General features: G+C 41.9%; 2 protein-coding genes across 2 annotated transcripts; one reads left to right on the top strand and one right to left on the bottom strand.

The window, feature by feature from the left end:
- The first annotated feature begins 984 nt into the window (after positions 1-984).
- On the top strand, positions 985-14394 carry lclat1 (lysocardiolipin acyltransferase 1). Its single transcript, XM_069661806.1, has 6 exons — positions 985-1298; positions 6938-7105; positions 7521-7719; positions 9414-9560; positions 10693-10809; positions 12044-14394. The coding sequence occupies exons 2-6, from the start codon at positions 6938-6940 to the stop codon at positions 12568-12570; spliced, it is 1158 nt and encodes a 385-aa protein (XP_069517907.1). The 5' UTR covers positions 985-1298; the 3' UTR covers positions 12571-14394.
- Positions 14395-16711: 2317 nt separating this feature from the next.
- On the bottom strand, positions 16712-20135 carry LOC138591211 (protein yippee-like 5). Its single transcript, XM_069661731.1, has 3 exons — positions 19973-20135; positions 18808-18978; positions 16712-18691 (listed from the first exon to the last, which is right to left on the bottom strand). Exons 2-3 carry the CDS (start codon positions 18946-18948, stop codon positions 18467-18469), a joined length of 366 nt encoding a protein of 121 aa, XP_069517832.1. The 5' UTR covers positions 18949-18978; positions 19973-20135; the 3' UTR covers positions 16712-18466.
- Between the last annotated feature and the right edge of the window lie 1544 nt (positions 20136-21679).

The raw sequence follows: 21679 nt of genomic DNA, 5'->3' as shown, positions 1-21679 counted from the left end.
AATTCTGTAACAGAAGAACAGCTCATAACTGTGGGTAAAAGGAACAAATGACACATGCTAGGATTTACTTTAAAAGGCTATGTTGGCGGGGGACTCAGTCCAGACGTATATCATGAGACCCTACTTGAGATTAAATAAGTTCTGACATACCGTAACTAACACGGGGAGAAGGAAGAACACTGCAAGATTAGCAAACTCAAGCTTTGACATTCATGTTACTGCAAAGGTTAAACTTCCAGAAAAAAAGTAGGTTATTTGGAGGAGTCTGTTAAAACAGTGGAAAGCCTGCTGAATATTTACCCTTAAAACACTTCAACCAAGAAAAATGAATGATGAACTTATTTTCAGACTTGTGTTGTTTATTTGACAGCTATGGTTACAGATTAATTTTTAGATCAATTAGTTTTTAAAGCATTTTTACCTACTCGACAATCAGCATTAAAACAATAAAAAAGCTGCTCAAACATGAATACAGCTGTAGGCCTAGTAATCAAATAATATCATAGGCCTATATGATGTGATTATCAGGGGCAGTTTTTCTGCATAACGACCACATTTGTTTGTGTAAAGTATGGTGACCTTACATCTACACTTTCATTTGGGTTAGATTTGAATGCAGTTCTTTCATTGTTTAGCATTGCATCAGTAGAGCATGCATGGTGTGTTTTTTCCCCACTTTTTCTTCAACGTATCTCCCTTTACACATCCTACAATAACTTTTTGTGTACTAGTAATTCGACTTAAAAATATCTTTAATCTCTTTCATCTCTAAAAACGCAACCAGAGTCTCTATCAACATGTGAAATCTACATAGCGTTCAGTATGAGGGCTCACCACAGCAGGTTTTGCTGAACACGCTCCATCTGCTGTCACCTACACCATGAGTGTAGCTCGCACAAACAGTACCCCCTGTTGGTGTGAGGGTGTAATGACAGGTGAGAGGTGACAAGTTGAGAGGTCGTGTTAGCAAAACGGTGAGGCGGCGGCTACACTTTGGCTGCACTGTTAGTTAGCAAAGTTAAGGCATTAAAACAATGCAAAGTTGTATTTAGCCCCTGTTTGGCTTAGGCTCATAACTCGGTAGAAAACAAATCAGTTTCGAATCAGTTTCAGCAGGCGTTAGCTTTGAGGACTGGTAGCGCATTTCCGGATAAGCTTTGATAGCTAGTTAGCTAACGTTAGCAAACTGCTAGCTTGTTTGCTAAGTTGCTATGTCGCAACCAAGTGTTTGGACTCATTCGAGCTAACAAAACTAGCTCTGCCAAAACAAACTTTATTCTGGAGGAAAAACACTAAAGGTGGGTATGCTTCAATCTGACAGTACAACTGTAGACGCTCATGTCAAATGAGGAGGATAATGTAAGCTAAGATGCTGTTTAATGTTTAATGTGCAGATTTGGCTCGCTAAGGTAACGTTAGCATGCACGTTGTTGTTGATGTCAGCCTGTCTGTAATTGGCACATTAGCTTAGAGACACCGTGCATTGATAGCAGCTATCCTGTCGTTTGAAATGGACGTTTAATCGTCAGTGTACGGACAGGTTAGGTTAGGATAAAATGCTGCCTAAGGAAGTTTTCTTGTTTTGATGATAACTTAACTTGAGGAAATGAAATGACACTTGCTGTAGGTTGGCCATTTATTGTGCAGCTGTCAAAGTCCACAATCAAACTCATGATGTCATTGCCTTTCCAAGAACTAGCTCGTCCACTTTGACTTTGTATCATCTAATCATTGGTTAACGTAGGGTTTCACTTATTTGCATGCACTTTTCACTTATTTGCATGCAAGGCAAAGTTAATTACTCACAAAGCATCATGCTATAAAAGAGAATAATTATTTACAGACCGAACAGGGCAGGTTTTAATAAGGTCCTGGCTAAGTGTGTCACCACTTAAAATTAAACATTACCTAACCCATGTTTTCATTGTGGTTAAAGTACCTGCTCTTTCTTTGCACCACCTTGGGATCATGTAAAATGTGTGCACTTTTACAAAGGAATATCAGCTACTTATTGATTAGATTGTAGGGATGCATGACATTATCAGCACGTTATCGGTACCTGCAGATTATGGCTTGAAAATTACATATCGTATCAATATTTTCTGCAGATAAAACAACGCTTTAATTATGCCTAATTGCTTGATGATTCCCTAAAACAGCTTGACATAATGCTAAGTCATTAACGCACTGTGAATATGCACGCACACTTCCTGCACCACGCCTCTTCCATCATCCGTGAAGAAGGGTGCAAGATGTCTGCGGTATGGCAGTGCAAATCTCATTCATTCAACACTACAAATCATGTAGGCGTGATATCAATTCCACTACAGGGGAGACTTGATGTTCTCTGCAATTAGGTGCAAAAAAAACGTGTCTAACATATCAGTATCGAAATCGGCAAAAAGGGTTGGAAAATATCAGCAGGATCGTGCATCCCTTTTAGTTTGCATAAAGAGGGCATGGTAATACTTAAATAATAATTACTTAAACAATATGATAGACTGGGAAGGTCCATGAGGCAGCCACAGACATGCACCTTGCTTATTACTCAAACATTGTCTTTATGTACAGTTATAGCTGTAACACACCCTGTGAGATAAGTAAGTATTAAGTAATTACGATATCTGCCTGATCCAATCTAAAGTCTTGTTCACACTGCGTTCTTTTGGTTGCTTTTGTTTGCCCACCTGTGTGCACTTAGTATGAAGGGACAATTCATATAACCCCGTTACCTGCCTGCTGGGCTGTTTGTACGCTGAAGGACATGGGCAGGGAGAGATCAGAAGATCTTTTCACCATCATCAACTCACACTGTTCAGTCCTCTATGTCTGTCCTTTAGACCTGCACGCACTTGAAATCTATTTGCAAATTTTGTAGCGTTATCTATTTTGTCTTTCTTTTCCCTCATGTTCCCTTCTGGTCAGTCTCCTACACACACGCACCACACACCACTGAAGCTAATTGTTTAGCCTACACATGCCTGACGTCTTAACTCTGCATTGCTCTGTCGGGATGTCTGGTCTTGGCTTAAAGTAAGGAATGTAAAATGACTGCCAGAGAATTCAGAAGTGGACTATGAGGAGTGTGCAGTGTAATGCAAGTCGTGGTGTGTTTGGGGAAGTGCTTGAAGGATCAGTACTATAGTGATTAAATAAATGTTGAATCAATCTAATGCCTGGGACAAAATCTAATTTGCTTGCGGTGCTTTCTTTGGAGAATGGAAACGAAAGTGTTTCTTTGGAACCCTCGTATTAACGGTGTTGTGTCCCAGGTGTGGAACCAAGAGGAAGAAAAACATGTTTATTTAACACTTAAATGTTCATAGTTCCGTAAACATCTCACATCTCTGGCTCCAGGTGTGTCATACCCTTTTGCTGTAAGTATGAGCAGACTCTTGAGAGTGTTCCTGCAGCCACCCAAGGGTGTGTGTTTTCTGTTTGCGGGGACGTGGCATAATTGTGGCAGTTGTGCTGAGCCAGCCTGTTTTCTCATCTCTCTCATGCCTCACACTTTCCGTTGTTAAAACCAGTAACCCTTAAACCCTTATTGCCGGGATAATCATGCACGCAAACACGTTTGTATCCTTTAAATGCACCTTCAGCCACTTTGGTGGCTGCTGTGAGACTTGCTGCGTCATGGTGCCGCAGAGGGTGTCGACTAGGGAAAGATGATGGGAGTGTTGGGGGAAGGTAGTGTGAAGCAAAGGCTTGTGCAATCATAACAGTAATTGAGGTGGAAAGGTGTGAACCGCAGTTCAAATAAGAGAAGAAAACACCTGCTGGATGAGACGGCTCCCTGTAGCATCAGCTGCGTCAGCAGGGCCAAGGCCTCATTAAATTAAGACTCAGTGTATTTCCCCTTTTAACCTTTGTCTCAGGAGACTTGTTGGTAATTTACTTTTTTCTAGTTCTCGGCTGAACATTAGTGAATTTGACTGTTTCTGTTGGTTGTTTTTAAAATACTTTATATTTAGTTCTTCTGAACATGCAGGCCGTGTCAAGATGCAGCTGACATGGACTCTTTAAATGTTCTTCAAAGTGTCAAATCAAGTTTATTTACATAGTTCTTCATCACAAGTGCGTCAGCGTGTAAAAGTGCAGCAAATCAAAACACTTGGCATTAAAGTGAAAAACTCAAGGACTTTGTTGCTTCTGAGATTGTTATTTATTTACTTATCCACAGTTTTTAAAGTTTTCATTGGACTTAATGGGAATAAATACATCTGTTCGGGGGCACTGGTTTAGCTCAGTAGGTAGAGCAGCTGGCCTACATACAGAGGTTATAGTCAACGCGGCCGCAGGGTCAACTCCTGCCCTTGGCCCTTTGCTGCATGTGGTCCCCCACTCTCTTCTCCCTACATTTCCTGTCTCTCTTCAGCTGTCCTATAAATAAAGGCAAAAATAATTAAAGAATAATAATGAAAAAAAGGTCTGTTTGGACACTTGACAGCAAGTCTTCTTAAATACATGTAAAGGCTTTGAACACTAACACAAGTGTCAACTTATTCAGGCTACTCGAGCCCTTACATTACACGTACAGGAAATTCTCTTCGCTGGATACTTCCACATGCAAACAAAGTTATTGGTCTCTAAAACACAGTTGAACATCATGTGCACAGATTTTTTTTTCAAATCCGCAGCCACATAAAGACTTTCAGGAGGTCCCAAGGATACGATGAAGTTGAAACACCTGCGTGTGAGTTCCATATGTAGGGATATCTAAGCGGGGCATGTTTTATAAGTGTAACATTACCATGGGAAGCCAAAGTGGTCACCACTGATGTCATTAAATGACAAGGGATCCCCGTTGGCATCTCCATATGAGCCCCTTTAAACTCCTCAGATGTGTCATGGACAATTGAAGGTCCTGTTACTTGGTTTTGAATTCCAGAAGGATTACAGGCCCAGCTCACTTCCTGCAGTGATCTAATGAACATGTGGCATTTCTGCAATGCCTCAGCTACTGTCAGGAACATGCATCATCAGTATTCAGTCTACTTAAACCGTTTACATTTATGTTCATCCAGAGCATCAGTGTCTGTGAAGTTGGTCTGTTTGTGTTTATTACATCAGCTGTTTTTAAAAAAAGCCTTGTAATGCTTGCACCTGTGTGAATGGTAATTTGTCACTGTAATGAATGATACAGATAATTATAAAATCAAATCATCCATGCCATTATCAAAGATGGACAAAGTGTAAGCTTCATTTCAGGGTTAACAGTATTCAAAAGACTCTCATGGCTTCAGTTTGTGGTGAGCGCTCAGCGCAGAGAGGAGCCTCTTTATTTGGGAGGCAAGATTCCTCTGTTCTTTAAAAGACTTTAAGGCTACCAGGTAGATATGAAATATTGGATATTGGCCAACACGTCGATATATGCTGATATAATTAACCGATAAAATAATGGGCTGCTGCATACTTGATTAAATGCCCGACCTCGGCGCAATGTCCCCTGCGCGAAGAAGACCTGCGCGGCGCGGCGTGATGACTTCACGTGTGTCTACCTGCAGCATGAGAGAGTTAGAAGCCAAAATGTCCGTGGTGTGGAAGTTTTTCAAAGTGTCCGAATTAGATAACAAAACTGCTATTTGCAATGACTGCTCAGCTTCGGTGATGCGAGGAGGAGCCAAGGCAAAGTCTTTCAACACTACAAACTTGATTAACCATCTCAAGACCCGTCACCCCGACCGCTGTAACAAATGTGATAAGAGTATCACCATTATACTGTACGCTAATTCCAATACAGAAGAGAGTTGATGATCTCTGCAATTAGGTGTGCGGGAAAAAAATATCGGTATTGGTAATCGGCTAAATTAGTTGTAAAATATCAGCATATCGGATATCGTGCATCCCCACTACCAGGGTTACTAAAACACTTTCACAAAATGTCTTTATAAATGACTTCAAACAGAAGAACCACTTGTTGTGAAAAAAAATCATATATACAGTATGTTCAATGAACATGTAGCAAAGTTGAGCAGAATAGAAAAAATGTTTGACATTTATATTTCCATTGCGCCCCTCCCTCTGAAAGGAACGGCCCAGCGAAGACGCTGGAGTGAAATACTACCGCTTTCGAGTCAAGGACATTGATCGCTGCAGGCAATGGCTCAGAGCCGTACAGAATCGGAAAATAAAAAATCTTCAGGTCTGCAGTCTACATTTCAAACCTGACGATTTTGAACGAGACATGACATCAGAGGCGGGCGTTCCTAGATTGAGGAAGTGTAGTTTAGCGAACTCCCTGGCCGCCAGGGACCATGGGAGAAGCTGATAGCATCCCTTTTTTTTTTTAGTCTACCATAATGGCATTAGCTCCCCACAATAGCATGATAGGACTAAGGTTGAAAATTGGCGAACTGGCCCTTTAAGGTATGTTATTGTATCAATAATGCTTTGTCCAGGCTTAATTGTGAAAATGGTGATTAAGCCTGAATTTTCTGAACTTAATGACAAGATTTAGAGCTTCAGTTGCGATAGCTGCGACTGTTTATCACCAATTTCTCTTTTCAAAGAACGTCAGAAAGTGTTTATTGCCACTGCACACACTGTACAGTCAGTGAATAGTTTTGCAGCCACAGCTACACTTGATTTATCGACCATGCACCCGCAATTTGTTACCGACACTCAGAAAGGTTCCCCTATTTACATTCCTCAGTAGGAATGTCTGCCCTGGATTTTCCACTGTTTGTGGGAAAATATGTCAGAGGAACAAGAGAACAGCAGCCTTTGCTATTGATGAGACTGCTGATAATCCCGCTTGTTTCATCTTACAGTTGCTCCACTTAAGCTCTTTTCCATAGCGGAGTTCCAAAACAGGAGTGAATTCCATAAATGTCATCATGTTTTCTTTCTTAGTACTTGAGCTCACCTTTTGACTGCTCAGGCCCATTAAATTTATATATATATATAGCTTTAATCTCGTCTCATCTCTCCACAGATGGCTGTGTCGGTGCGGGGCCTGTACTTTGTGGTGACCCTGTTTTTGGGCAGTTTCTTTGGAAGCGTCTTCATGCTGGGTCCAGTTTTGCCCCTCATGCTGCTGTCTCCTGCTTGGTACCGCTGGATCACCGACCGCATCGTCGCTACCTGGCTAACCCTGCCTGTGGTGTGTACATCAGCTTAGCCTTTACTTAGCCTACTTCTGCGTGTGCCAGATGGTCTTAAGGTACCTGTGTTCCACACAGTCACGACAACCTGCGTCAGCTGGGCCTTCTTTATGCCCCCCTGTTTAATAAGATTTTATTTTTGTCAAGGATCATTTTATCTGATCGCCCTTGAGAGCAATTATGCAAATGTTGTTTACAGTGACCACACAAATTGACGGCAGTATTAATTTGTTTCCCTCTCTCTCTCTTGCACCTCTTTTACATTAATTTCACCACCTTTCCTCTTCCCAGTCCCTCCTCTCTCTCTTTACATTCTTTGGCTCTCTCCCTCTGCCCCTTTTTCATCCTTCCCTCTCTTGTGTTTCTTCTTCACTCTCCCTCCTCCTTCCATCCTTGTTTCTCTCACCTTTGTAGTCACTGCTGGAGCTGGTCTTTGGGGTGAAGGTGGTGATAACAGGCGATGGATTCATTCCCGGGGAGCGAAGTGTCATCATCATGAACCACCGTACCCGTCTGGACTGGATGTTCCTCTGGTGCTGTCTGCTCAGGTACAGCTACCTGCGTCTGGAGAAGATCTGCCTCAAGGCTGTCCTGAAGGCTGTGCCTGGCTTTGGTGGGTATACAGCGGGTACAGCACTGACACAATATAATATATGCTTTGCAAAGCATTCATTTAAAAGCATCAAAGTTATTGCAAAGCAGTTGACTTTTAAAAGAGGATGTAAAAGACTGAAATGGAGGAAGCAGTGTTAATTTCAGCAGCTATTTTAGATTTAGTCTGAATCTGAGTCTTAAGACAAAAACGCTTCTTAGTTTTAGTCTAATTTTTACCCTTTATAGTTTTAGTCTAGTTAAAACATTTTTTCTCTTTAAACTAAGTCAATTAGCCTAATACAGGTTCAACCTGCAGTAAAGCGCTGTCCTGTCATGAATTATTTCCTGACACTGTTCTGCACGGGTAATAAAGATCCTCAGCTGAGGTTATATGTCAATGGAAACTTCTGCAAGGTCACGTTACGCATGTAAAGCCACAGAATGAAGCGGTGCAAATACAGTAGCACATACTGCACATTCCTCTCTTGCCTACTTTGCAGCAGCAGTGGTGGTCTTTACCTTTTTATATATTCATCATAGCTTCTCATTTAAACAGTCTGACTGAAGCAGACATCCGGCAATCGTTCCTTTTTTACAGAAAGCCTGGGTGATGCAGAGAAAGTTAATAACCACCTTTGGGATACGTGTGTGCGTTGTTGTCAAGCTGCCGCTTTGGGACATCGTCGCTTGTATGTCTGGTTTGGATTCAGGGGGATCTGCACACACCCCTCAACCAATTCAACCAGTAACAGGAATGCATTGCTTGTATATTGACAGACAGATTAGACGCACAGTGGGGGGAAATATTATGGATTCGAAACGTCCGACAACAAACCCCTAACATTTTAGTCCCATCCCATCTTGTTAACGAAAACAAAACATCTGTGTCGTCAGAGTTTTTACGATCAAAGCTCTATTTTTAGCTCGTCAGCGTCTCGTCTTCGTCATGGAAGAAAAGGTTGTTGAAGAACATTTACCGTCATAATTTTTACAAAATTAACACTGGGAGGAAGGTGAGTCTAAATATAAGAGAGGGACAGTATAAATCAAATCCGGAGCATTTGAAGGGTACAAAAATGTAAGAATATTAGGAAGCTAAATCGAACAGTCATTCAGTAAATCATCCCTTCATGAAGGTTTTAATCACAGAAACAGTTTTAGAAAGATGTTTATGCAATCTTCTGAAAATTTTGGAGGATGCAGTTTGTGGTCCTTTTGAACTGTATTGTTTTATACAGAGAGGTTTTTTCTGCTGTTTAGTCTACCATCATTGATATGAATGATTTGGACAAAAGAAAAGAAACAGAATGTCAGTCTGTCATTCAACAGAACCAAAAAACTGCAGCCTCACAGTCACAGAATGACCAAACAGTTGAATCAACACCTGTGTAAGCAGTTTAAACAAGAAACTGAGCATTATGAACTCTATGAAGGTTGGATTGATTACAGGACGGTTACATAACAATGCATTTTTCATAGCTCACTGTTCTTAATAAACTGACAACTGAATATTGTTTTAAAAAATGCATAAACATTTTTTCCTGCAGGAAGACCTTGGTTTGCCAAACCTGAGGCAGTGTGTTACAGAGCATTGGTAAACACATGGCCCAATGACAGATGCTCTTCCTGGAACACAAAGGCCCTGCCGGCTTTGAAAGTCTGGGAGAATCGGTTGAAATAATCAATTTCATAAGGAAAAATTTTATTTTCCAGGCTGGGCGATGCAGGTGGCCTGCTTCATCTTTATTCAGCGCCGTTGGGAGCAGGACAAGAAGCACATGGCGAACATGCTGGACTACTTCTGTGACATCAGAGAGCCCCTGCAGCTGCTTCTGTTCCCAGAGGGCACAGACCTCACTGGTGAGGAGTAAACAATGCATTCCTCCATCCATTCATGGGACAATTTTCTTACTTTTCACTTATTATTCTCAGAGTGTCTCCCACCAGCTCGGAGTGGTTATGCAAACACAATTTCAAAGTGATAAGATGTAGCCAGATCCAGTGACGCACACCCCTTACAGTCAATTCTGCAGGAATGCTCTGATCTTCCAGTCAAAGCAACAGCGACACCAGCGACTAAAGCCGGTTCAGATCTCAATTAAGCCAATCAAAGTCCCGAGTGGCTTTACAAGGGGGAGCTTACCTTCTCTTTACAAACCATGATGTCATGAGGGGGGCTAGTAGAGTTACATCATAATTGGCCTGCAGATTTAGAGCTTTAAACATTATTTCATTTCTGGCGTTGTGTTTGCGCCTGCATGTGCACACAAGTCTGCATTTAAGCCACTTAAACCCTTAAGGCTTAATTCAACACAAGAAACAAGGGTAGTGCAAACAGTATGTTCTGTCTTATGCAGAAGGTCCTGTTCTTTACTTAATACTTAATCCAGACATGTACATACAGACCTCAATCTACAGGGTCAGGTACAGGGTGCACTTAAGTCCCTCTTAAGGATTCACATGACCCCGTTTAAACTTGTAGGGCTTGTGTAAATGGAATAAAAGATTTATTATAATGTCACTTTGGGAGAGTAGAGGCCTGATCCACACAGGTTGGCCCAGAGTCCCTTTGTCCTACCGGTGGGTCTGAAGAGCTTCTTGCATAATATGACCGATGAGTCATGATAAAGTTTACATGTTCAAGGTCTGCAACAAGGTCCTGAGGCATGTTGGGTTAATAAGCAGCCATCTGTCCTGTGTTTATGTTACAAATGTGTAAATGTGTCACTGGTAGATTCATGAACCAGGTCATATCCTGTAACCAACAATGTTTTTGTTAAACTGAGGGTTTTATTTTGGGAGTATTCTATTAATTTTCTATCAGATATTTATATGATTAAAGATTATAAACACAGTGAATTACTACCTTGTAAGAACAGGTGGCGCATACAGCAACAAACCACCGTTAACCACATGATTAACGAGTTGACACAACAGCATGTAAGGTGAACTGCACCTGCAGAGGTTTATCATGTGTCTGTGTCTCTTGCAGAAAATACGAGAACAAAGAGTGATGCGTTCGCTGTCCAGAACAACCTGCCGAAATTCGAGTATGTCCTGCATCCCCGCACCACCGGATTCACCTTCATTGTGGACCGACTACGAAAAGGTCAGCTGTGATACACGTCAGGGGCCGGTTTCACAAAGATGTTTTGGACTGGTCTGTAGTGTTAGGCCCGCCTTAGTATTGCTCATAGATTAGTGTAATGCAAGTTAGATGATTTCACAAAAAGACTGACTAATTTTAAGCAAAACAAAAAAAACACGCCTTACCCCCAGGCTAACTCAGCTCCTATTCTATCAGTACAACCAAAGGAAAATGACACGCTCTCATGATGATTGCACTTAATCCACTGACGTTTGTGGAACAGTGATCGTACCTGTTATTCTTCAAAGTGTCAGACCTTTGCCTCATCCTACCGCCAGCCATTACAACACCCCTGAGATGCTCATGTTTCCCTATGAGCTAATTCTGGCAGTCCTCCAGAGTTCCTAAATACCACCTCTGGTCTCATCCCCCCGCCCGCTCTGGATGCTGAGCATGGCACTAACTCACCAAGCAGGTGTTGTGAATCAGTGTGATGTCATCAGACTTGGCTAATTCTCCTCTCCCTCTCGCTGCATCGCTGACTGACATGCTGTGCATGTTGTTCTTTGTCCAAGTCCGCCGTGCCCCTCTCAGCTCTATTTTTACCGTGGTGGAGCTGAGCCGTACAGGAGCAGGCGTTGGCAGGTGTCGTCCTGTCCGCTTGATATTTAATTCAGTTCTATCTGTGTTGCTATAAAGACACTGCGGATCGGTCATGATGGCATAGAGCTCATGGTAGTTTTTAAGGCTAAGAGCTGTAAGCTCCTGGATCCGCAGTGGGTTGTGTGTAATGGAGCAAGAGCTGGGTATTTAAAACTCTCAGTTCATTATCTTGAGGATGTAGAGAAGAGGTAATAAGATTCCTTGCAGTATCATGTTGTCAAGACTGAAACTGCTGGTTTACAGAAAGTACAAAATGTAGTTGAATATTGAGTTTTGCTAATATATAGATGAGCTTTATTTATCTAATCATGAAGTGCTTCACAAAGGCAGCAAAACAGAAAACATTAAATATTAAAAGAAAATAGATTTTAATACAGTGATGGCAAAACAGTGACGCATAATGTTTTAAAATAAAGAGTTAAAAGAATATTAAAGGGGTGAAAGAATAGGGGAATAAAGATGGGAAATTAAGAGGTGTAAAGAGGTAAAATGTATTCTACAACCTACCAGAGCCAGTATAAAGAAGCTAAAATAGGAGGGATGTGATCATGTCTGTATGTCTATTGTAATTCGATATTGTGTCCCTTTCTAGGAGACAACCTGGATGCCGTCCATGATATCACCGTGGCCTACCCCAAGAACATCCCTCAGACAGAACGCCACCTCATCCTTGGGCTTTTCCCCCGTGAGATCCACTTCCACGTCCGCCGCTACCCAGTGTCTTCGCTGCCCGCCTCCTCCTCTGATCTCGAGTCCTGGTGTCGGGAGCGCTGGGCCGAGAAGGAGAGCCGCCTGCGCGACTTCTACTCCAGCCAGCCTCGGGGCTTCGACAGGGAGGGCGTCGCTCGTGTGCCACCTTGTAAGACGGAGCTCCGCGTCGCTCTGATCAAAGCCGCCTCGCTGCTGTACTGGACCAGCTTCATCGCTTTCTGCTTCACCGGCCTGTGGCTGTGGGCTCCGTTCAGGCTCTACTGCCTGGTCATGGTTGGAGTGTACATGGCGCAGCAGAAGCTGATCGGAGGGGTGGAGCTGCTGGAGTTGTCCTGCCATCGGTACTGGAAGTCCATGGCTGCTGACGCGGGTGAGAAGAGCAAAGTGCTGGACGGAAAGATGCAGTGAGGATGGGAGACAGGGTTGACTGAACAGTTTCATGTTTCCATCTACGCTCAGCAAGGACACTGAGGACTCAGTCGTCTTGAGGGCTAGAGGATCCCTCTGAGGGACCCAGCGCTCCACGCCTTAGAGAGGGAGTAATGAGTTCACCTCCGGACGGTATGCATGGCTTCTGTCAGGAGAGCTTACCTTTCAGTTGAAGAAGAAGTAAGAGGAATGTTGTGTACATTTATCTGTGTTGGATTCAAGGAATTCATCACATGAAATGTGTAATTTCCCCTGTGTATGTCTCTCCCTGTATATTAGTTATTTAGCTCGCTGTGGGTGCATTTTATCTTTTTATGTTGTTTGTTCACAAACCTCAGTGTCAACGTGTCCTGAAGCGATGCTGTCAGTATTTGTTATACTGTTGCCACGTCTTAGAAACTGGTTTTATTGTTTTTTATGTTGCCCGTTGTTTTATATGAGTGTCATTTATTATGGAGCAGAGCCATAAAGAGCACCTGTACATATGACGACTTGACTCTAACCAATATTCAAATCAGCACTGTAGTTGGATTAGACTGATGGGACTCGATTAGTACTTTCTAGTCTAGCAAGAAAAGTAAAGGACTGATGTAAGTCCCAGGAGGATTATAAAGGAATATACAGGTATATACAGTATGTGTACCATTGTTTACCTTAATGGGGTATATCTACCCTTTTATACAAAGTGGGAGATTAACATTTCCCAGTTAGTCCGTCAGAGATAACCTGTGTCGTGATATTTCGTACTGTACAGGTCATGAAACATAAGTTGTGCTTGTTTCATCAAGTAGCTTTTGCACATTAAAGCCAAAGGTGAGAAGAGTACATTTCAAAGAGCAACCAAACCAGAATGTAGTCCGTCTCATCAGGTGAGGGCAGCTTCACCCTCCACCGGCAAGGTTGCCCGCAGCTACACCGATGTAACACTCGCAGTCATCAACTCATCAAGATCAAAGACAAGATGCTGCGTGTGGATAAGTGTAGAAGCAGATGAGCTTTGTGCCCTTTCAGGGAATGAAGGGATGCCTTGTAGAGGCAGGATGTGGGTGGTGCAGGGGTGGAAGAATGTCCTGTTGGGACAACATTACCCCTCGATGTGCAGGGTGGCACAGAGGACCAGACTTGGAGTGGAAAACTGGCCCTGAACTCAACCTAATCCAAAAAAGCCCTGTAATGCCCACCTCTGCCTGTGTCCCTCTCTAGAGGACTGGCATTGATGCGCCTGCTAAACTCAATTAGCAAATGACAGCTGAGAAAGCCGCTCCAATTGTGCCAAAAAAGGACTGAAATTGAAACAAGATTGGAGTGGCGCTTCAGACACACTTTTAGCCGGAGACTCTCCTTCCATCCAATGATGTTAATTAAGGGAGTTATGAAACATTTGTGTCTGGGACAGTCTGTAGCAGTATCTGTAACACTGTGCACAATGTAATCTCACTGAACACTTCAACCCTCCGTACTGAGACAAACGTCTTTCACTGTCGACCTCACAAAAGAAGCCTCTTTTAGTTTTCTTTCTAGCTCCTGTAGTTAAAGCTGTATCGGGGCTGTTTCTAGTCACTGTGATCTCGCTGAGTTAATTATTTTATCATCAGCATGTAGTAGTTTACCAAACACGGTACTATATCCTTTTCCTCACGCCTGAACCAGCTGAAATCTCCACATTACTCTCACTTGTGCTGTTTTCTGTCGCTCATTTTACAATCACTTTCTGATGCTGGACCTCTTTAAAGTTTCTGTCCTCAGGTAAACGCAGCGGACACTGTTAGGAGTTGGTCTCTTAAAGAGGAAATATATATATAAATAAATATACTATATCAACTCATGCACGTTTCCAGTCATCGTTCTTTCAGGTTTCATGTCAAACTCACTTGATCTATGATGTAATCACTCATGTTTTCATAACACATGAACTGTGACAGTAAGTTTTCTGTCATTTATTCATGTAGAAGAACACTTCCTTTACACTAGCGTCACGTTTTTCCTCCGCAGAACAACTTCCTCTGCAGTCCTTTAATCTAAAATGAACTCTAACGATCACTACACTGCAGCGAGTGAGTCAACAGGACCTTGGATGCTCACGTTACACAACACTGGGGCCACCGTCTGTCTGTTTCACACACACACACACACACACACTCACACAATCTAGTCCAGCAAGCACAACCAAAAAGGTCAGGAGCTTTGAAGGTGAAGTGCAGTCGCCATAGTAACTAATGTTGACTCCCCTGTCTCCTAGCAACGGGATGTAGAGTGATGTCAATGGAAAGCATGCTATTTTCTCCCGCTGACAGAATGATGTCACTCCTTTGTGTGCGCGGTGGAAAGACAGAGAGAGAGAGAGTATTCCTGTATTCTATATCTCTGCTCTCCTGAGGGTACGTAGAGACGGAGAGGTGGGCGTGATGTTGACATCCCGGGGAATCAAAAGACAGACAAAAGCAGAGGATAAGCTAAAATAGGACGATGAATCATGGGCCAATTAAGGGTGCAATTGTGCTCCTGGTTCTTTTTATGGTCTCCTCTCTCCCCACCGCCCACATTTCCAAATCATCCTCTGACTCTGAATATAACTTCAAATTTGCTCTGATTGGTTTGACAGCGGGTGAGGAGGATGATGCACTGGGACACACGAGAGCAACATCACCAGTGCGTCTATTTTTCCCTATCATTAGACATGCCCCTAAAAGACTGCATCGTTTGATAACAATTTTTCTTTATGGTCCCTTAAACACTAATGAGGTCTTGAGGTTCAAGTCTTAAGGGAATCCGAGTGCCTTAAGTCCTGCTTAAGAGCACTGTGGAAGTGTCTAAAGGGTTGTGGAAAAATAGCTCCCGCTGTTAACACACACGTCAAGACTGTGTCACGTCCAGATTTGTGCCACGTCTATCCAGTTGCATGTCGACTAATAGGATCAAGAAGGCTGTGTAATTATCCTTATCTGGCCCATTGGCTCTTTCAACAGAGACAGCAGATAATCCTGAGGTTAAGCAGGGACAAAGTCAAGAGTACAATGAATTATAAAGCAGGACAGTGAGCTCTGAGGCGACGGCGCCTCGTCTTTTTTTCCCCTAGTCATGTCCAGCACTTAAATGGCTCTAGATACAGTCATAAAAACACCAATCTTCTCTATCCTTTAATGCAATCAATCCCTTAACAACAAGAGCCAGCATACAGAAATAGCTGTGTCCAGGACAGTCTGTGTTCAACAACATAATTAATACTTGGTGTGTGAGTGAGGGTTAAGTGCTGCATGCTCAGTGCGGCGGCGTCTCCAGGAGTGACTGCAGAGAGGCAGACCTGTTGTTGATTCCACGGCTGTGACACAGACACACTGACAAAGAAGCCCTCCAACAGGATCGGAGCTATAAATAACTTTACGGCAGCACTGCAATATTAGTGGGAGGATTAGGAGGGAGTCGTCACTGCCTATTTATGAACCCAATGCAGTCAAACCGCATAACAGAAAGGATTAAAACTGAATTAATACATTTAATGCAGCATTTTTGTCATAAATACTTTCCCACTCTTTGTATCAAATCATTCAATACCTTCTTGTTTTCGTGGTACACCTCTTACTGCACACAAAGTGCTGTACACTTCATTCATTTTTATGCTCCAGAGCGTAATATTACTGACATGTATTTACAGACTGCAGTGAAGCTCTACAGACCCTGCAAGGCAGGCGGACGTCAGAGGAAGGCAAGAGGCTCAGCATCATGCATCCAAAGGAAAAGATCTTCAGGGATGTACCGTCTCTCTCTGTATCCTGCTGCCACCTAGAGGTCTGAGCATTTTGTGTTAGCTATAAGTGGCCTCCAGTCAACTACCCTAGATCCCTAAATATGATATATTCAAACACTGCGTAAGTCATATGTGCAATTTACAAATTTGTCATGAGCAATCAAGCAAATTTAGAAATCTAAAATGCAAATATCAAGCAAAAGAGAGGAAAAATTCTTATTTTTCTGCAAACAAATGGCTTCTTTTACTGCTACAGACTGTTTTGGCTCTAAATTACAAGCAGTATTCACATTGATCACACATGCAATAGACTTTTTTTGCATTTGCTGAGAAAAGAAAAACATATTTTTTAAGCTACAAAACAAGACACAAACATTTAAACCCAGCAAGACTACATGTTTATTTAGAAATCACAGCAGAGAAAACCTTGCTTTAGCCATACAAGAAGAAAACCGTATTTTTTTTTTTCAAACCTCTAATCCGAAAAATATACAATATGATAAATATATCAGTCAATAAAACAATAATCATCAAGAGTAAAGCAAGTAAAAACTATGGCCTCAATAAAATGGTAAAAGTGAGCTAAAGAACAAGAACAACATTCTCTCATTGACTGTACACTCCTCTGAATCAGGGATATGGATGGTATCCTGTAATAGTTAATGCTGCTTTTTCTGTACAAATCACAACTTGCACTCTCTCGCATGACCTTATGAAGGCGCAAAAAAAACCATGAACAGTGTCAGCAGCGAAGGCTGGACTGTCTTGTAACGCCTGCAGGCATGCACGCTCTGAAATGGCACAATGTCTCACCAGGGCAATGATGCTACAGCACCAGTCCAAAAATAACCTCAAATGTCACGCCGATTGAGGTTTGTTGTTTTTTTCACAATTTGACATTTTGATTTAAATCTTCCCACTGAAAATACAAAGTGAAGACTCTGGCAAAGTCAGAGGACAAAGGCTAACTTTAAAGATTCAATTAAAGCTTCTTTAATTTGTATTGTAAGAAACAAATTGTCTTCTGACCAAATGAGCCCTAAACTGAGGATTATAAAGAGAGGATGGGTCACTATCAATACTAGGAAATGGCATCTGCAGTCTAATTATCCTGCCCTCTCGCCCGCAGGCAATGTCTCCATCACATCGCACACACTCCTCCGTCATACTGGAGACACACGGCTGAAGGGTTAACGCTCCTTATTATATGTCACCAAGGCGACATGTTGCTCTTCACACAGCACACCACACGGACACAGAATCCATGGTAACAGATGGAGAGCAGTAGAACTGAATTAAAACTGTAGGATCGATTGTATGATTGTCTACTGTACAGATGCTGTACACTATGATCTGAAGTCACTTTGAATATATTTCAAGACATATATGTAAATCTAAATAAATCTGAACCAGATCTAAAGAGCACAACAACAAAGAATACTTAAATATGACATCAGTCTGTGCGCTCCTTATGTCTCATTTGGATGGGAACAAAGATTTCAAACACTATAACAATCATTACACTACTGGATAATAACAAGAAACTGATATAGAAATTACATCAAGCATGGTCTTAATTGCTTTCGGTGCTCACCAGTGACAAATACATGACACAGAGTTGACAACACAGAAGCACAAGCTCCATTAAAGCAATATACAGAGAGACTTTTAAAAGGCTGTGTAGAGTTGGCTGGTTCGTGAGCATACTCAGCTCTACTGCCTGTTATCTAAGTAATCAAGTGATGTCTATTATCATGCATGTGTTTGATAATAATATAAGAAAAAAGTGTGGAGCATGCCTTGTGCAGAGAAGTGAAAATTCAGTGTGAGAGTGCACTACTTGAACAAGTGAAGTTACAACCCCCTGTCTGTGCTCCAGCTGGTTCGGGGCGGTGCCCTGTGACACATAAATCAGAAAGTATTTTGGGGAAGCCTGTTCAGCGAGGATAGAGCCAGCAAACCAATCTTCTAATCAGCAGAGGTCAAGGGTCATAGGCCAGAGAGAGGGGAGGGGGTGTGACAGGTGAAGCTAAACTTCACTGAGCACTAAGTCTGCAGGTGGTGGTGCGCAGCGCAGAGGTGAGGGGATAAAGGTGGAGAAGAGGAAACACACAATCCAAAGTTAGGAGCTCATGAGTTGTCTGAGGGGACGTGCTCCTCAAAGCCCTCACTCTCCCTCACCAGCGCCCTCTCCAGGATGACGCGCCCCTCCTTGTACCGCTGACTGTCCTCAGTAGCAAACTCGTAGATCCAGCCCAGCTTGCTGTTGCAGTTCTTGCAGCTGACATCCCTCACCATGTGTCTGCCAGTCAGCATCACTCTGTCCTGCACTTCGCTGTACTGCAGGTTCACCACCTGTGGGGTTGAAACACAGGCATGCACACATATTTTAAAGCAGGGACACTTAATACTTTTACCCTATTTGATTTAGCAGGAAATGTCACAACTAGTTCTCACAAATGTCTCTGTACCTTGTTGAAGAGGAAAGCTCTGCCTGTGGCTCCCGTGAATCGTGTTGAGATAAGCTCAGACCTGTTGGTCAGGATGGTGTCACAGTTGGCACAGGAGAAGAGGCGTGTGCCTCCAATGTGGTCCAAGAAGATACGTCCCATTGTCAATCTCTAAAAGCTACAGGCCCTTTACTGTGGTAAAAAAAGAAAAGAGTTAAACAGTTCAGCAAAACCAGGAGGGATTAAAATGCAAAGAGATTGAGAAAAAAAGAAATTGAAGAGGACATGTAAAGTAAACACAAACTAAACAGAACACGCTATAGACTCTATCAGTGTTCAATCACATGTAAACAGAAATGACAACGACAGACAAGCACCCCTAATTGACAGTCAAATCTGTCATTTGTATGGTCCTGGTCACTTATATATATATATATATATATAAACCTTATTTTAATTTAATTATTTAAACAGCTAAGCTGATTGATTTTTAGAAGACTACAGAGTTTACCCTTGACATTGACGCAGTTCCAACGAGAGAATCAAAGGGACTATTTTTTTTTATCGCGGAAGAAGTGAAATCCTTTTAAAATAAAAAAAATCAGTTCCCAATTAAAATTTAGGGTCAAATTATTGACCCTATTGTTAAGTAAGTAGCCATGTAATGTCATTTCTAATGACTTGTGCTATCGACTGTTCCTGTAAACATGTGTCCTTGTGTTTTATAGTATTGTATGTGTTGAGTGTTTTGGACAAATGCAGCAGTATAATATACGGTTTCAAGAAGTCTTTCTTAAACTGATTAATGAGGTGTCTTTGTTAACTTATCTTCCTGTAGTAGCTCTCTGTTGCGCATTTTACTGATCTCAACAAGTACTTTTTGTTCCTGCCTGGCTTGTCATGAAGACTGTTGACTGTAGATGGCAGCTGATCGTTCAAAGGTACTCAGGAAAAGCCATTTTGTAGAATAAAAATAAAACCCCCTCCGGAGAAGATATCTAATGTTTGCATAATTGTCAAAGGTGAACAGATTTGCTGGTTTCCACCGTGTTTTGGGACATTTTGTTCTTGTGGTGTCGCACTGGTTAGTCAACAGACGCTAACGTTACATTAGCCTCCAGCTAACATCTACTACAACAACAATAACACGCTTAATGCTGCTTTAATGAAAATGACGACGCCATACCTTTTAAAATCTGTTCCAGTGGCAGAAAATGTCCCCGCCAGCGATAATGTCACCAATATTAAAGGTTTATTTTAGACCCACATCTGTTGTTTGTGCCGTCGTCGTCGTGGCTTTGTTGTTCTTTTTCAGCTGTTCCTGTCTGCGCTCGAGCTGCGCTCCCAGCTGGTGTCAACATCCGGTCTGACGCTCAGCCGGTGCCGGAGCTGCTCCACAAGATGTCAGCAAAGCGAGGGAAAACTTTGACACGAAAAAGCACTATCAATATACAAATGACTCGTAAGTATCGTTGTATTTACATGTTACTCTGTACGTTTTTGTAAGTGTAGGTGTGACTGCATTAAACCCATGTCTTTGACAGAAACAGGCAATCTGTAAGAACTGTGATGAATATATATTATAGGTGGTATAATACCTAAACTCTTCCTGTCAAATTAAACTTTAATAGGGTGTATTAATGATTAGATTAAATTAAATTTGGCATGATTTACTGAATGCTAATACTGCCAATCTATAATGAAATGTCTCTTTCACGGTAATAATGCCAACCAACCACAGCCTATACCCTCCCTCTAACGACATGGCAACGTCTGCCAGGCATCATATTATATAAGCCAAAGAGAGCTGGATTTAATGAGCTGAAAGGTATTGGAAACAAAAAATAATGAAATGGACATGCTGTCATGTCACGGTAAGAAAAGCGGGTATGTAATAAAAACATTAAAGATGGACAAACTGCACTGGGAAAGTGTTTTGCATGTTTGTGTGCCATCATGCTTGATTAAAATAGAGCTAATGTTATAAATGTTATACAAGTCCTTTTGTCACAGTGATAAGTCAACCTTTCTGATGCTAAAAGCTTTATTTTGTGTGCAGGAACATCTTCAGCACACATGCAAAGTTTAGTTGCAAAAGGCTGTGCCAAAATCTATCCAGATACACAGACATCTACTGACTGACTTACAAACCTTTTGCTTAATGTAGTAATGGACAAACACAGAAAACCCACAGCGTTGTTAGATGTAGCAGTGGCAAGTTGTTTGAGCAATATGTAGCTGCATATTCACGCGCAGAACCTTAACGTTTTTAGTCCTCTGACAGGAATTGACTGTTGGATGTCCTGCGCACTGTAACTCCTCTTTGGGTACCCAGAAGATTTGACAGCAAAACATTTATTTTCATGCAACATATCACAACATTTTCTGCTGCTTGATGGCGATCTGAAAAAACGCCACCACATCAAGATGTTTGACTCTCGTGATTCCAAGGGTCAGACAATCTGCAAAAGCAAATCTAAGGTCAAACTCATAAACCATATAGCAATCTAATCTTATCACATTGCATCTCCAAAACTCAACCTGTCCAGTTTTGCTAAATTGCTGGTTGTTAAGAAATCATTATATAACACTTGTGAAATGTATAAGTCTTTTATTGAAGGTGCATTCAGTAAATCAGTAGTTAAAGAGCCTTGAGTGTAGCCAGTAAGTTAAAGAGCAACATAGAGATTGCAACAGTTTATCCTTCTAATTCTGCAGAGTTCTGTCAGCGTAATTAATGATTTACCGCGTCTATGAGCTAAAACGTGTGGCTGTTTGTGCTTTTACAGCCAGGTGAGTTTTATTATGAACCTGAAATGTTTTTGGAAAATCTCTCTGGTTACTATCACTGTGTCCACAAACTGTCCTGTTGCTTTGCTGCTATGTCTTATCT

This window comes from Semicossyphus pulcher, unplaced genomic scaffold, assembly GCF_022749685.1.
Source record: "Semicossyphus pulcher isolate SPU_LCO1_2020_fin unplaced genomic scaffold, fSemPul1.0.p SCAF_14, whole genome shotgun sequence".
NCBI classification, from domain to species: Eukaryota; Metazoa; Chordata; class Actinopteri; order Labriformes; family Labridae; genus Semicossyphus; species Semicossyphus pulcher.
The sequence above is the reverse complement of the archived record's forward strand: the minus strand, read 5'-3'. Positions and strand labels throughout refer to the sequence as shown.

Excerpts from the sequence above, each read along its gene's own strand:
- lclat1 (XM_069661806.1), top strand. The coding sequence starts at position 6,938 with ATGGCTGTGTCGGTGCGGGGCCTGTACTTTGTGGTGACCCTGTTTTTG. Across the intron at positions 7,106-7,520 it reads CCTGGCTAACCCTGCCTGTG|TCACTGCTGGAGCTGGTCTT; the intron begins GTGTGTACATCA and ends TCACCTTTGTAG. Across the intron at positions 7,720-9,413 it reads GAAGGCTGTGCCTGGCTTTG|GCTGGGCGATGCAGGTGGCC; the intron begins GTGGGTATACAG and ends TTTATTTTCCAG.
- LOC138591211 (XM_069661731.1), bottom strand. The coding sequence starts at position 18,948 with ATGGGACGTATCTTCTTGGACCACATTGGAGGCACACGCCTCTTCTCC. Across the intron at positions 18,692-18,807 it reads GAGCTTTCCTCTTCAACAAG|GTGGTGAACCTGCAGTACAG; the intron begins GTACAGAGACAT and ends TCAACCCCACAG.